A 12,150-nucleotide genomic window follows, 5' to 3' on the forward strand; every position below is an offset into this window, starting at 1 on the left:
TTTAAAGGTCAACACGAATGTTCCGAAATTAGACATGTGGATTTATTTTTTAAAAAGCTTGGTTGTTAAGAGGGGTTATGGATGAAGTTTCTATTTTCTACATTTTTCAAGCTACAGTCTTGATTCTTTGTACACATAATCACGGTGTGATAGATAATGATGTGGTGGAGTTTCGTTTCTGTGAGTCAATTAGTTTCTGAGTTAACAAAAATATTCTGAAAAATATGCATATTTCAAAATGAAATGTGTTGCTCAATTTTTCAGTAAAATGTTTGAAATTTTTTTTCCAAGATCAGTGGCATATTAAGAAAAATATCACGCATCAGTTTTCCTATATCTTTACTACAAAAGGGAGAACAATTTTTTATAATCACTGCATACCTAAAAATAGAAATTTTCCAATGCCACTATATATACACACACTGATAATCCTAGGACTGACTATTTGAAATTATGACGTGGTTTTAGTCTGACTACAACATCTCATGATGTCATGAATGAAGTATTATTTGTTGCACAGGCAGAAGTTTTGGATGGCAAGCTGCACGGCCTGAAACAGAGTCTGATGAACAGCAGTCAAGCTCTGCCATACTCAGTGCGTGCAAGAGAGCTGCAGAAGATGGAGTTGACAGGCAAACGGCTGAAGGAATGTGCACGAGGGAATCTCAGGTATGGATTCCAAGTGTGAAATTTACAGTAGAACCGCTTTTTAACGAATCTCTGAAGGATTACTTCTCTTCCCCCTTAAATAAGAGATTTCTTTATAAGGGGATTCTTTATTATTATTATTATTTTTTTTTTTTTCTTTTTTAGTTAAAACTTGTATACCGGTATGTATTTTCCTGTATGTGCTTTGATCCTGGTTGAGTGGAAGAGAAGGAATGATGGCCTTAACTATGCCAGGGAAAATACAGTGAAACCTGTTCAAATCGGAACCTGAATAATCCGGAATCCTGTCTATTTCGGAACAATTTATTGGTCACAGCGAAATTCGTATGTATTATGTGTAATTTTTCCTGAATAAAACGGAAACTACCCAACGCGGATACGGAAACTGCCTGCTACTGTTCAAAATGGAAGTAATATTTTGGACACACTATATTTTGAAACAGTGTGTAATTTCAAGGAATATACGAAATATGGACCCCAAGATAAAAACAAGTTTTCTTTGCAAAATTTTTGAGGGTACGAGGGTGTATTGGCCTGTCGGTCATAAATTTTATTACCCTGTTGACTAGGCAGACGAGTCCCTTCAAAGATTTTCAATGCTTCACACCCATATACTGTCTTATAGCTAGATAGAGCGCAAGTGTAGTGATTTCCTAGTAAAAAAAAAGTTGCGTAAAATGTGGCATTGACATTAAGTGACGAAGTAAAAGTTATCGAGTTAAAGGAAAATTAGAAACAAAGTGTATATGAAATAATGTTGAAGTACAGTTGAGGAAAACTCAGGTGTGACACTTTAAAGATAAAGATCATAATGAGTGAGTGGCTTGCGGCCAATATTGGTGACACAAACTGTTTATGTGGAAATAAATGAACTGTTGTGGGAGTGGGTTCTTCATGACCTTCCAAAGAACATATCAATTTCTGGATCTATTCTGCAAAGCAAGCCATTGTACTGGGAAAGAAATTAGATAAACCAGAATTCAAGGCTTCTAATGGATGACTCCTAGTCCAATTAATTAATAATGTGTAGTGATATACAGTCCAGTATTATAGTATAGTGTTAGATATTAACTTGAATGAGATCAGTAAACTTTAGCAGTGTTTAATGACTAATGAATGAGTTACGATAACATTTATACAGAAAATGAGATTTTAATCAAGATGATTCACCAACGGAATAATCGACAGAAATCTGTTTTAATGTGAGTAATGTTAAATAGAATATTTTGTACTGCTTGCAGTTTGCGACATACCATTTTGTTTTTCATGTATATGAATGATAAAATATTCCATTTTAATGTAACACCTGAATAATACGGAAACCTTCCACAACGGAAAAGAAATTAGGATCATGTCATTTCCGTCTTGAACGGGTTTCACTGTACAACTATTATTATTACTATTATTATAAAATAGGAAGGAAACGCTAAAATAACTAGTACTAACGTGTGTTATATACCAAACATAACATTTAATTAGGCCTACAATTATCATTTACAGTAAATTAAATTTTATAATATTTTCTAACTCTTCAAATGGTGAGGCATGAATGTTTTTCCCTTTTGGTTGAACCTGAACCACACTGAAACTCGGCATTGAAAATTTCTTCTTTCTTCTTTATTATTACCCATAATGAAGTAGTTGGCAAACCATGCCTTTTTGCCATTTGTGATAAGGTTATTTGAGGATTGACCTCAACATTCCTTATTATTTTCACTTTCCGTCCTGTAGTTCATTTCTTCTATTTAGTCGCCATTATAATGTTGCATAAACTAACAAAATAACTTGGAAACAGGATCCACACAACTCGCGAGAACAAAGCAAGCAAAGCAACCAGTCTGTGAAAGCAACGCAAACCAGACCATAAAAAACTATAAAGAATAACACCGCCATGTGACACCACATTGCTATTGATTGAGATGTGCTATCGAATATGCCGATACTATTGATTGTATTTATTGAAAGTCAAGTCGATATTTCAGGCTTCATTATCACAAAATCCATTACATTCAATTACATGAATGGAGTTGTGGATCATGGTAACTACACCTCCATCCCCTCTATCTTCACGAAACAGATTAAAAATTTTGTAGTTAGCAAATTTGTAAAAACGAGAAAGTCGATAATATTGCAAAACAGGAAACATACTTGCAACCAAGGCCTCTTCAAGTGATATCTCTATCCAGTGCTTTTGCTTCATTAAAGTCTCATTTTACAAACCTATGGATCAACAATTGATGGATTTGAGGGAGGTGGGATATGATGATAGAGACTGGATTAATCTTGCACAGGATAGGGACCGATGGTGGGCTTATGTGAGGGCAGCAATGAACCTTCGGGTTTCTTAAAAGCCATTTGTAAGTAAGTAAGTATGGATCAACAATTGGCTCTCTTCTGACAAAGAAAAAATTTTACAGTCTGTACAAAAGAAACCAAATGACCTGGAAATGTACAAAAACTTGCCCAGACATGTTCAAACATTTTTAACAAGAGCCAGAACAGGTCACATTGTCACTCAATTGTACCTACACCGATTTCACATTTCTGATAATCCTACTTGTCTGTGGTGTAATAATCATGATGAAGATCTGGAACACATTCTTCTATACTGTCCATCCATAAACCACAAAAGAAGTAAATTAAAATCATCAGTACCAGTTGCAGAAGACACAGCCCTGCAGTATATATTGACTACACCCCAACTCTGGCTACTAGCAACAGGCATCTATAATGAACACCGATCAAAATACCCCTCATTTCTCGTGAAAAACAACAACTGATATACTACAGTGGACTATAGTGGACTTTGTTGTCAGCAAACAGCTGGATACATTAAGAAGATCGATTGATCACAAAATCCATTCGAAAAATGTTCCTTAAAAGCAGGAATTAGTTACGTTATTCTTATGGAAATTTGGCTGGTTCAGTACAGATTATTCCTTAAAAATGGAAATGTTGAAACGGGGTTTTACTGTAGTAGTAATACATTCAGTTCCAGTTGAAACATATGGAGATATAAACTTTCATTAAATGTTGTTTGAAAGATGAACTACGAAGTTACTTGTGAAGCTTATAATTGCCTTGAGATTAACTTCGAGTCACAGAGTCTTTCCTGCATACTGCAGTGAAATATCATTTTAGGAAATGTCCAAGTACAAAATATGAGTGAAGAGAAAACAAAATATACTGTATTGTCTTTTCCACAGGGATGCTTTGGAAACAGAGATGCAGGCCCTATTGAAAGGTGAAAAGCAACCTCAGTTTCTAGTCCACTTCTTACAATGTTCCTCCACCATGGACTCTGTTCCCCTGCAGAAGGCAACCAAAATGTGCTCCACTACGCCTGTGTTACTTTTGGCCCACAGCGAGGGTCTCATCAAGGCACGATGCTGTGTCCCAAAGGTATGGATCTCATTAAAGATATTACTTATGGTTCACCATGTAGAAGAGTGCTTTAATCAGTCAAGTTTATTCCATTCAGTCTTATCAAGCTCCGCAAATATATTGTAAATTTTTATACTGAACAACAATGTAATTTTTATTATCTCAACAATAACTCTTCACTCTCTACAACTTAATTTCACTCCCGTCAACAATGGGATTTGCTCTCCGCACAGCAACACAGCGTTCGTTATTGCACTCCACAAACGACAATGACAATTTACTTGGACTATTACGAACAACAATGAATTGCTAATCTTAACTAATATTCACAAAGCACTATTTACAACACACAACTGTCAGTTCTCAGTTCACAGCTCGTTTGTCTTGGCTAGTTCTTCTAGCTCAGTCACTCGCGTTCACAGAATCTCGAACCCCAGACCTTCAGAGACGATCCGCTGAACTTCGAACTCAGGTTCCCCGACTGCGGTCCACTGCACTCGAACTCCGGGCTTCAGGCTCCACAGTTACGGACACAACTCAAGTCGCGCTCTGGTCTCGAAGCTGGCTTCACTGCTACACAAGACTAACTCGCTTACTGTCCAAAACTGCTGCTCCTCTCGGAGGCTGGCTTCCTTTTTATTTGCTAGGCAACGCTTCGCGAACCTTCGATCTCTGGTCATTTCCGTCACTCGATGATTCGGCTTCCAGAATAATCTGTCACGCTGCTGCTCCCCTCTCTACTCTCCCGCGGTCGCTCTTTCCCCTTTCTCCCCTCTACTCCCTAAGCCACAGCACATGCCACAGGAAGCAGATGCGCGCGCAACCTCCGCGCCGGCCGACCTTGCACTTCCTTCTGCTGGTCGTGAGTTCGAATCTCACGTCGCTGTCACAATATATTTCATCTCTGCAAATATGCTTCGCGGTCACAACAATAACTATTCCCACCCTTTTCCCCTCCCCTACTGTGATAGCTCGGGTACTATTTTTCGTGTGCGCGCGCAGCACTGAGTACTCTGCGCAAAACTTCAGGCACACTCACTCCTCCACAGCTGGCACACTGTTCATTTTGTACGTACCTCGGCTTGCAGCAACTAGAAGCAACATGATTAAAATGTACAGTCAAAGAAGGAAGGAACTAACTGTAGTTGATGGATATAAATACAAGAAGTATTGCAAGAACAAAGAAGAACAGAAATGAAGGTGCATAGTGAACATGTGTAATGCCAAAATAGTGACAACTGTTGAAGGTGGCATTCTTTTAAATACAGGAGGAAACCACAACCATGAAAAAAATGTAACTGTACACCGTCAGATGATTACAAATGCTGCGAAACGCAAAGCCAGAAGACTTGTTTGACAGATCTTCAAAATTAATCAGGAGAGAAATATGCTCAGCCTCACAAGAAATAACCGAGAAAATAATGACCAGGGATATAAATCTAACAAGAAGGAACTTAAGGTACGGTCACACATCTCTACTTTTGCAGCGCAACTTTTGTACTGCAGCTGCAAAAGTTGCGTGTCGTGTTCACACCTAAGCCAAAAGTAGCGTGCTGCACGCTACTTTTCGTGCTGCGCAACCCGAGTGCAGCAAAAGTTGCAACTGGAGGTTGTGAGTCTGTTCACACACAAGGTGCTACTTTTGCAGCCGCAGTCATGCTGCAGGTTTCCATCTCCGTGTTGACTTCTCAATATACATTTTGTTATAAAATAATGTTATAAATTTCAATCAAAGACACAACTATCTGCAAATGTTTATTTGCTACATGAATATAAGGTATATAAACGTTTTCGCCTTGTGGGGCATCATCAGATATATTAAAATTATGTGATCTGAACTTAGATTAAATTGGATTAATAAAAGCAAATACGAACAGTGTGTGATACATGGTGATAAAATTTCATGAGTTATATGTATACTAATTGTAAACAGGAAATAAGATAAAATGATGAATTTCAATGTAGTGTAAATTCAAATATGATTAAATTGGAATTGTGTGTACATATAACTCATGTTACATTATAATACATATTTATCAAATAATGTTATGCAAATTATGATCATGTTGAAATCAAATGAATAAATGGATAAAATCTTGGGTTAAAGTTATTCATTGTTTAGAAAATGACACGTCTTGGAGAACTATGTATCATACCGAAGTTTGCAGTAATCGATGTTGTAGGTTGACTGTGATGTGCGTATAAATTATCATTCATATACTGTAAACAAAGAAGTATGATTTATTTATACAAATTATGAGCATTATTTAGTGATCAAATGGGATAGAAGTCTATTTTGATTTTGGAGATGTGAAAATAAACGTTTATATACCTTATATTCATGTAGCAAATAAACATTTGCAGATAGCTGTATCTTTGATTGAAATTTATAACATTATTTTATGACATTACTAGACACATCTGAAACATAAAATGAATTGCAAATTATACATTTTGTGGTTATGTTCGCGTTATTAAGAAACTCATGCGAAAGCTTACTTATCTATTATTTGCTTTTCTGTCATATCTAGTATTCAGAAATTGACATTATCTTTACTATAAAGCTTTGAAAAACGCCTATATACTTAAATGATAACCAACAGTCCTATTCACGTAATCAATGTTGGCAACCCTCCTGTTTGGAACTAAGCTACGGAAAATTTAAAATAATTTATTTTCATCACATTTAACATTAAAATATATTTATACAATAAAAGTGTCATTGGCACATTTGGGTGGTAACACTGGTCGCAACCTCTGTTGTTCACACGTCGCAGTACAAGAGTTGCGCAGTTTTTTGTACTGCAGCCCTGCAAAAGTAGCGACGTGTGACTGTTACCTTTATACACGCAAAGAAGAAACTTCATCCAAGACGACCTAAAATTAGCAAGAAATTCATGAACTTCTACAAGTAGTCCTAAGCCTAAAACAGAGTACACAATTTTGATATTACTAATTTGTTTACCGTCCTCTGAAGTGTGAAGAGAATTTGCTTAGTATTGATGTGAAAGAATGGGAGTCACTGATGAGGGGAAATAGTTGCACACTTTGATACAAGGTTGAGGAGGGTTTTTTTTTTTGTTGGGGAGCTTGATATTGCCCATTCCATTTTACCACTGCTCAGCATCATAAATTAGGGAGAAATGTAGAACTTAACATCTAGCAGACTTTCTGACTTTCTTGCCAAAAAAGCATCCAATTTAATTCAGAATACAAATACAAGCCTACCTTTTACATCCATCAAAAGACTAATTAAAAATAAATATAAAATCAAGCAAAACCAAGCACTATGTACCAAAGCCAAAGGCAAAAAATGGAGCATTTTAATAAAAAAAAACAGAAATTATTCCAGAAATCCCACGTAAATCTGCAGTAGCAAAATTGAGACTGCTTACAGAACACGATTATTTGGCCAAACACTTGAATAAAATAGCAATTTACACAAATCCAAATTGCCCTCTATGCAACAAAGAAGAAGAAATGACTGAAGATCATCTACAAACCTGTGAAGTTCTACCTGATGGATCCACCACAGAGAAATATTGGAGAGCAAGAACGCTAATGGCTTCGTTGCCAAAGCCCGGCATTGGATAACAACAACAACATCGACCATGCCGAAATGTAGTAATTATACACCTGGTAGTAGCCCTTTAATGCACCTCATCAAAGTACACCTATTCATTATAATTCAGTTGTTCAGCCAATGAGAAATCACCATTGTACCATTATAAAACCGCAAATATCGATTATTCTCGGATATGCAATCGAAAGACAATTAGCGAAAAGTCATGGAGGCTGGAAATCCAATACTGTCGCAGAAGGTTATGTTCTGTTACTATAATAATTAGCGTTAATTGTAAATAATATTCAAATAAATTCAATTTGTCATCTCGTTTTTCAATTCTAAATCAATTTCCAGGTTATATCAAGCCTAATGTTCATGTTATTCTCTAGATTATATCAAGGTCAATGAGATTCGTGCCTCGGAAAAAATCAGTACTTTCGCGTCTGCGCACATCTCACAATTCAGGTCAGTTCCGCTCCTCACTTACATAACCATAACATGAATACTTATGAATAATTTCAAGTTAGAAATATGGTCGAGCATAAAAAGTTGTATGAAACTTACCTATAATGGTAATTAAGATGCTCGTATGAAAATTATGAAACGAGCGCAAGCTCTCGTTTCATAAACAAACATACTCGCGTCTTAATTACTACCATTATAAGCTCGTTGCATAATGTACTATTATTTAATCTCTCATAACAATATGACTGTTGAAAAGTTGTCATTGATTTTCTGGCTTGCTGAGAGAATAGTATTGAGTAACATGTATGTCACTTATGTTACAGGAGTTGGTGTCGCAGAACTTCAGTGCTCAGTTGTGGATGCAGTCTGTACTGCAAGTCCTCGGCTCCAAAGGGTCTGCTCCTCGAGGTCAGGACCCCAGCCTTGTGTTCAACATGAAGGGCAAGAAGATCTCACAAACTGAACTCAGCCCTCTGATGCAGAGCGCTATCCAGAAAGCAGCTGAGTTTGCCAGGAGCCACCTGGCACACGTGGACTCTCAGGTTCAGTCCTCCAGAACACACTAGGTGTAGCAGAGTGGTGGAGGTGTGGTTGGTAGATGGTAGATTGTATCCTGAGGTCTAATAAGAACTTGTATCTACAAGGTGGAGTTTTGTAGGGAAGACTGTTGAAGTTTCTATTATTTGTACAGTATGATAGAAATGTATTGTAGTTTCTGAGCATTAAAATAACATTGTAGAAAAAACTGTGTGGCACATCACACACTAAACGTCATTTCTTGCAAGTTGAGAGGACGCGAAGACATTCTTTTCCCCCCTCCCTATTCCCCAGATACCGTTAGCGACCGAGCAGTAGCTGTTACTTCTTATACCTGCACCCCCTACGCTGTACACAGAACAAAATAAAATATTTAATAAAGTACACCAGGGGATATAAAATGCAGCCATACAGATGTTTGACAATGACTTGTTTCAGTATATTTTAGTGTCATTGTTATAATATTTTCAACTGGCTACTATTAAAATTAACGAATGTTGGTTTGAATGTTGGGGAGCGACACAGTGCAGATTATCCCAGTGTGTATGTCGCAGTGTAGCAACTAGCGGTGGAGAAAACATTTATCTTTTGTCCTGAGTGGTTTGAGATTTGTTTCATCCTTACAGTTTACTTCGTAGTGTTTTGTGAATATCGGTATAGGAAATAGTGTACATAGTGTAGTGTTAATTTCTTATATAAGTACATAGTTTTTTTTATTTAGGCTTAGGACCGTATTTTATTGTAGTTTGTAAATTATTTAACGAACATTATAGCTTCCAGCAGTGTTATAAAACAAAAAAAGGTAAACCAATGCGAAGTGGTCAGAAGAGATGTGTGTTGAATTTATTACAAACATTATGTGCTGAAAATTCAACTTACAATTTAGAAAAGGTGGCTGAGATGACGGGAGTGGGAAAAGCAAGTGTTTATCGCATCAGAAGAGAGGCGAAGATGAATGACAATAAATTAGAGTCCGGTGAAATTTCGCAAAACTGTTCCACTATTAGAAAAATACGACGAATTCACAAAATCAGCAATAAGATCTAAAGTTCACCAATTCTTTTTTCGTCAAGAACTGCCAACTTTAGATAAAATATTAGGTGCGGTGAACGGTGATGAAGATAATAGTGATAACAACCTACCAAAATTCTCGAGGTATGTTAATTTAAATTAATGCTTGATTTCCGCACAAAACAGATTATGAAAGTCTATAAAAATATTTCCAGTTCTAATTTTATTATAATGCATGTCATAATACAGGCTTTGTATTATGTTATTATTCATAATTCCACATAAATTCACTGCATAGTACTATAATTTGTGTAGCTGAACGTAGAAACGCATTACTACTGGTTCAGTAGACCTATGCTTATTAAGATCGAAATACTTACATTTAATATGTCAGTTGTAGGCCTGTTTTAGTATTCATTTCTTCTTACGTCACAAGTAACTGTCGTATATTGAACTCATTAAATATTTTAATATGCAAATTATTGATATAGACAGTAATAAAAATAGAATTGATTTCTTGGTATAGACTTTCGAAATATAGATTTTGACACTTTGTGTTGTAAGTCAATTAGTCGAACGTTAGTAAGATAGACAGTAGCAGCTTCCCCTTCACTGACGGTAGAGAGTGTGAGTAGAGAGGAAAGCCTATCAACCAAACTGAAATGGGGATTAGTGATGCAATTTCCATGAAATTTTGGGTAACTGAAGTGCAGCAGAACTTGGAATAACATAATTTCTGAAAAATATTACTATATTAAACCATGTGAGATCTTTTTTTAAGTACAACCCATTTATGTGGTTTTTTCTTTTTGCACCATATCATAGATGTAAAAATATTGAATGTTCCAGACCTACATATCAGATTAGGCTTAGTCACCAGAAAAAGCAAGGAAAAGGGTAGTCTTATCTGTTGAATATGTTACCAAGAGTCATTCCCCAAGACCAGAAAAATTAAGACTGCTTTTATTTGCAGTGGAGACTTATATTCGAGTAAAGACAAGTAATACTCTTTTCATTGGTTGTGAAACTTGGACTCTCACTTTGAGACAGGAACATAGGTTAAGGGTGTTTGAGAATAAAGTGCTTAGGAAAATATTTGGGGCTAAGAGGGATGAAGTTACAGGAGAATGGAGAAAGTTACACAACGCAGAGCTGCACGCATTGTATACTTCACCTGACATAATTAGGAACATAAAATCCAGACGTTTGAGATGGGCAGGACATGTAGCACGTATGGGCGAATCCAGAAATGCGTATAGAGTGTTAGTTGGGAGGCCGGAGGGAAAAAGACCTTTGGGGAGGCCGAGACGTAGATGGGAAGATAATATTAAAATGGATTTGAGGGAGGTGGGATATGATGATAGAGAGTGGATTAATCTTGCTCAGGATAGGGATCAATGGCGGGCTTATGTGAGGGCGGCAATGAACCTCTGGGTTCCTTAAAAGCCAGTAAGTAAGTAATACTCTTTTCATTGGTTGTGAAACTTGGACTCTCACTTTGAGAGAGGAACATAGGTTAAGGGTGTTTGAGAATAAAGTGCTTAGGAAAATATTTGGGGCTAAGAGGGATGAAGTTACAGGAGAATAGAAAAAGTTACACAACACAGAACTGCACACATTGTATTCTTCACGTGACATAATTAGGAACATTAAATCCAGACGTTTGAGATGGGCAGAGCATGTAGCATGTATGGGCGAATCCAGAAATGCATATAGAGTGTTAGTTGGGAGACCAGAGGGAAAAAGACCTTTGGGGAGGCCGAGACATAGATGGGAAGATAATATTAAAATGGATTTGAGGGAGGTGGGATATGATGGTAGAGACTGGATTAATCTTGCTCAGGATAGGGACCAATGGCGGGCTTATGTGAGGGCGGCAATGAACCTCCGGGTTCCTTAAAAGCCAGTGAGTAAGTAAGTAGTACTCTTTTTATAGTTTGAGATGTGAGTCTGTTGCGTTGGGAATGTGATTCAGGGACATTGATGATAAGTTGGTAAAAAGGTAAACGGTAAAGGTATCCCCGTAACATGCCATAAAGGCACTTGGGGAGGCATGGAGGTAGAGCCCCATGCTTTCCATGACCTCGGCACTAGAATGAGGTGGTGTGGTGGGCGCCACACTCTGACTGCCTTTTATCCCCGGGAAGGACCCGGTACTCAATTTTATAGGAGGTTGAGTGAACCTCGGGGCCTTTCTGAAAGTTTGGCAACGAGAAAAAATCCTGTCACCACCTGGGATCGAACCCCGGACCTTCCAGTCTGTAGCCAGCTGCTCTACCAACTGAGCTACTTGGCTGCCGATGATGATAAGTTGAGGGAAATTAAATTTTTCTGGGGAAATTTTTCAATTGTTTCAACAGAAAAGGGAAATATTGAATATTCTGCCTAAAATTCGGAGATGTTCATAGTTTGGGAATATACACGGTGAATAAAAAATGGTGCAAAACTGAAAGGACGTTGTGAGAGTTGCAATAATGAGAAACAATTAACAGCTAAATTATGAAAGCTACTGGTCTCAA

The 12,150-nt window shown here is 37.2% G+C and overlaps 1 protein-coding gene across 2 annotated transcripts in view; it reads left to right on the plus strand.

Moving 5' to 3' along the window:
- AlaRS-m (alanine--tRNA ligase, mitochondrial) overlaps positions 1-8,828 on the plus strand; it is a 62,656-nt gene extending 53,828 nt beyond the window's left edge. Inside the window, exons 13-15 of one of the 2 annotated variants that reach the window (XM_069846718.1) lie at positions 521-669; positions 3,876-4,071; positions 8,407-8,828. In XM_069846718.1, coding sequence (XP_069702819.1) covers positions 521-669; positions 3,876-4,071; positions 8,407-8,649 — 588 coding nt within the window. In that variant the 3' untranslated portion in view covers positions 8,650-8,828. The remainder of the gene's footprint in view (positions 1-520; positions 670-3,875; positions 4,072-8,406) is intronic. The other variant, XM_069846719.1, reaches the window with a different exon arrangement.
- Positions 8,829-12,150: the final 3,322 nt, after the last annotated feature.

The sequence above is a fragment of the Periplaneta americana genome, chromosome 15 (genome assembly GCF_040183065.1).
Source record: "Periplaneta americana isolate PAMFEO1 chromosome 15, P.americana_PAMFEO1_priV1, whole genome shotgun sequence".
In the NCBI taxonomy this organism is placed as follows: Eukaryota; Metazoa; Arthropoda; class Insecta; order Blattodea; family Blattidae; genus Periplaneta; species Periplaneta americana.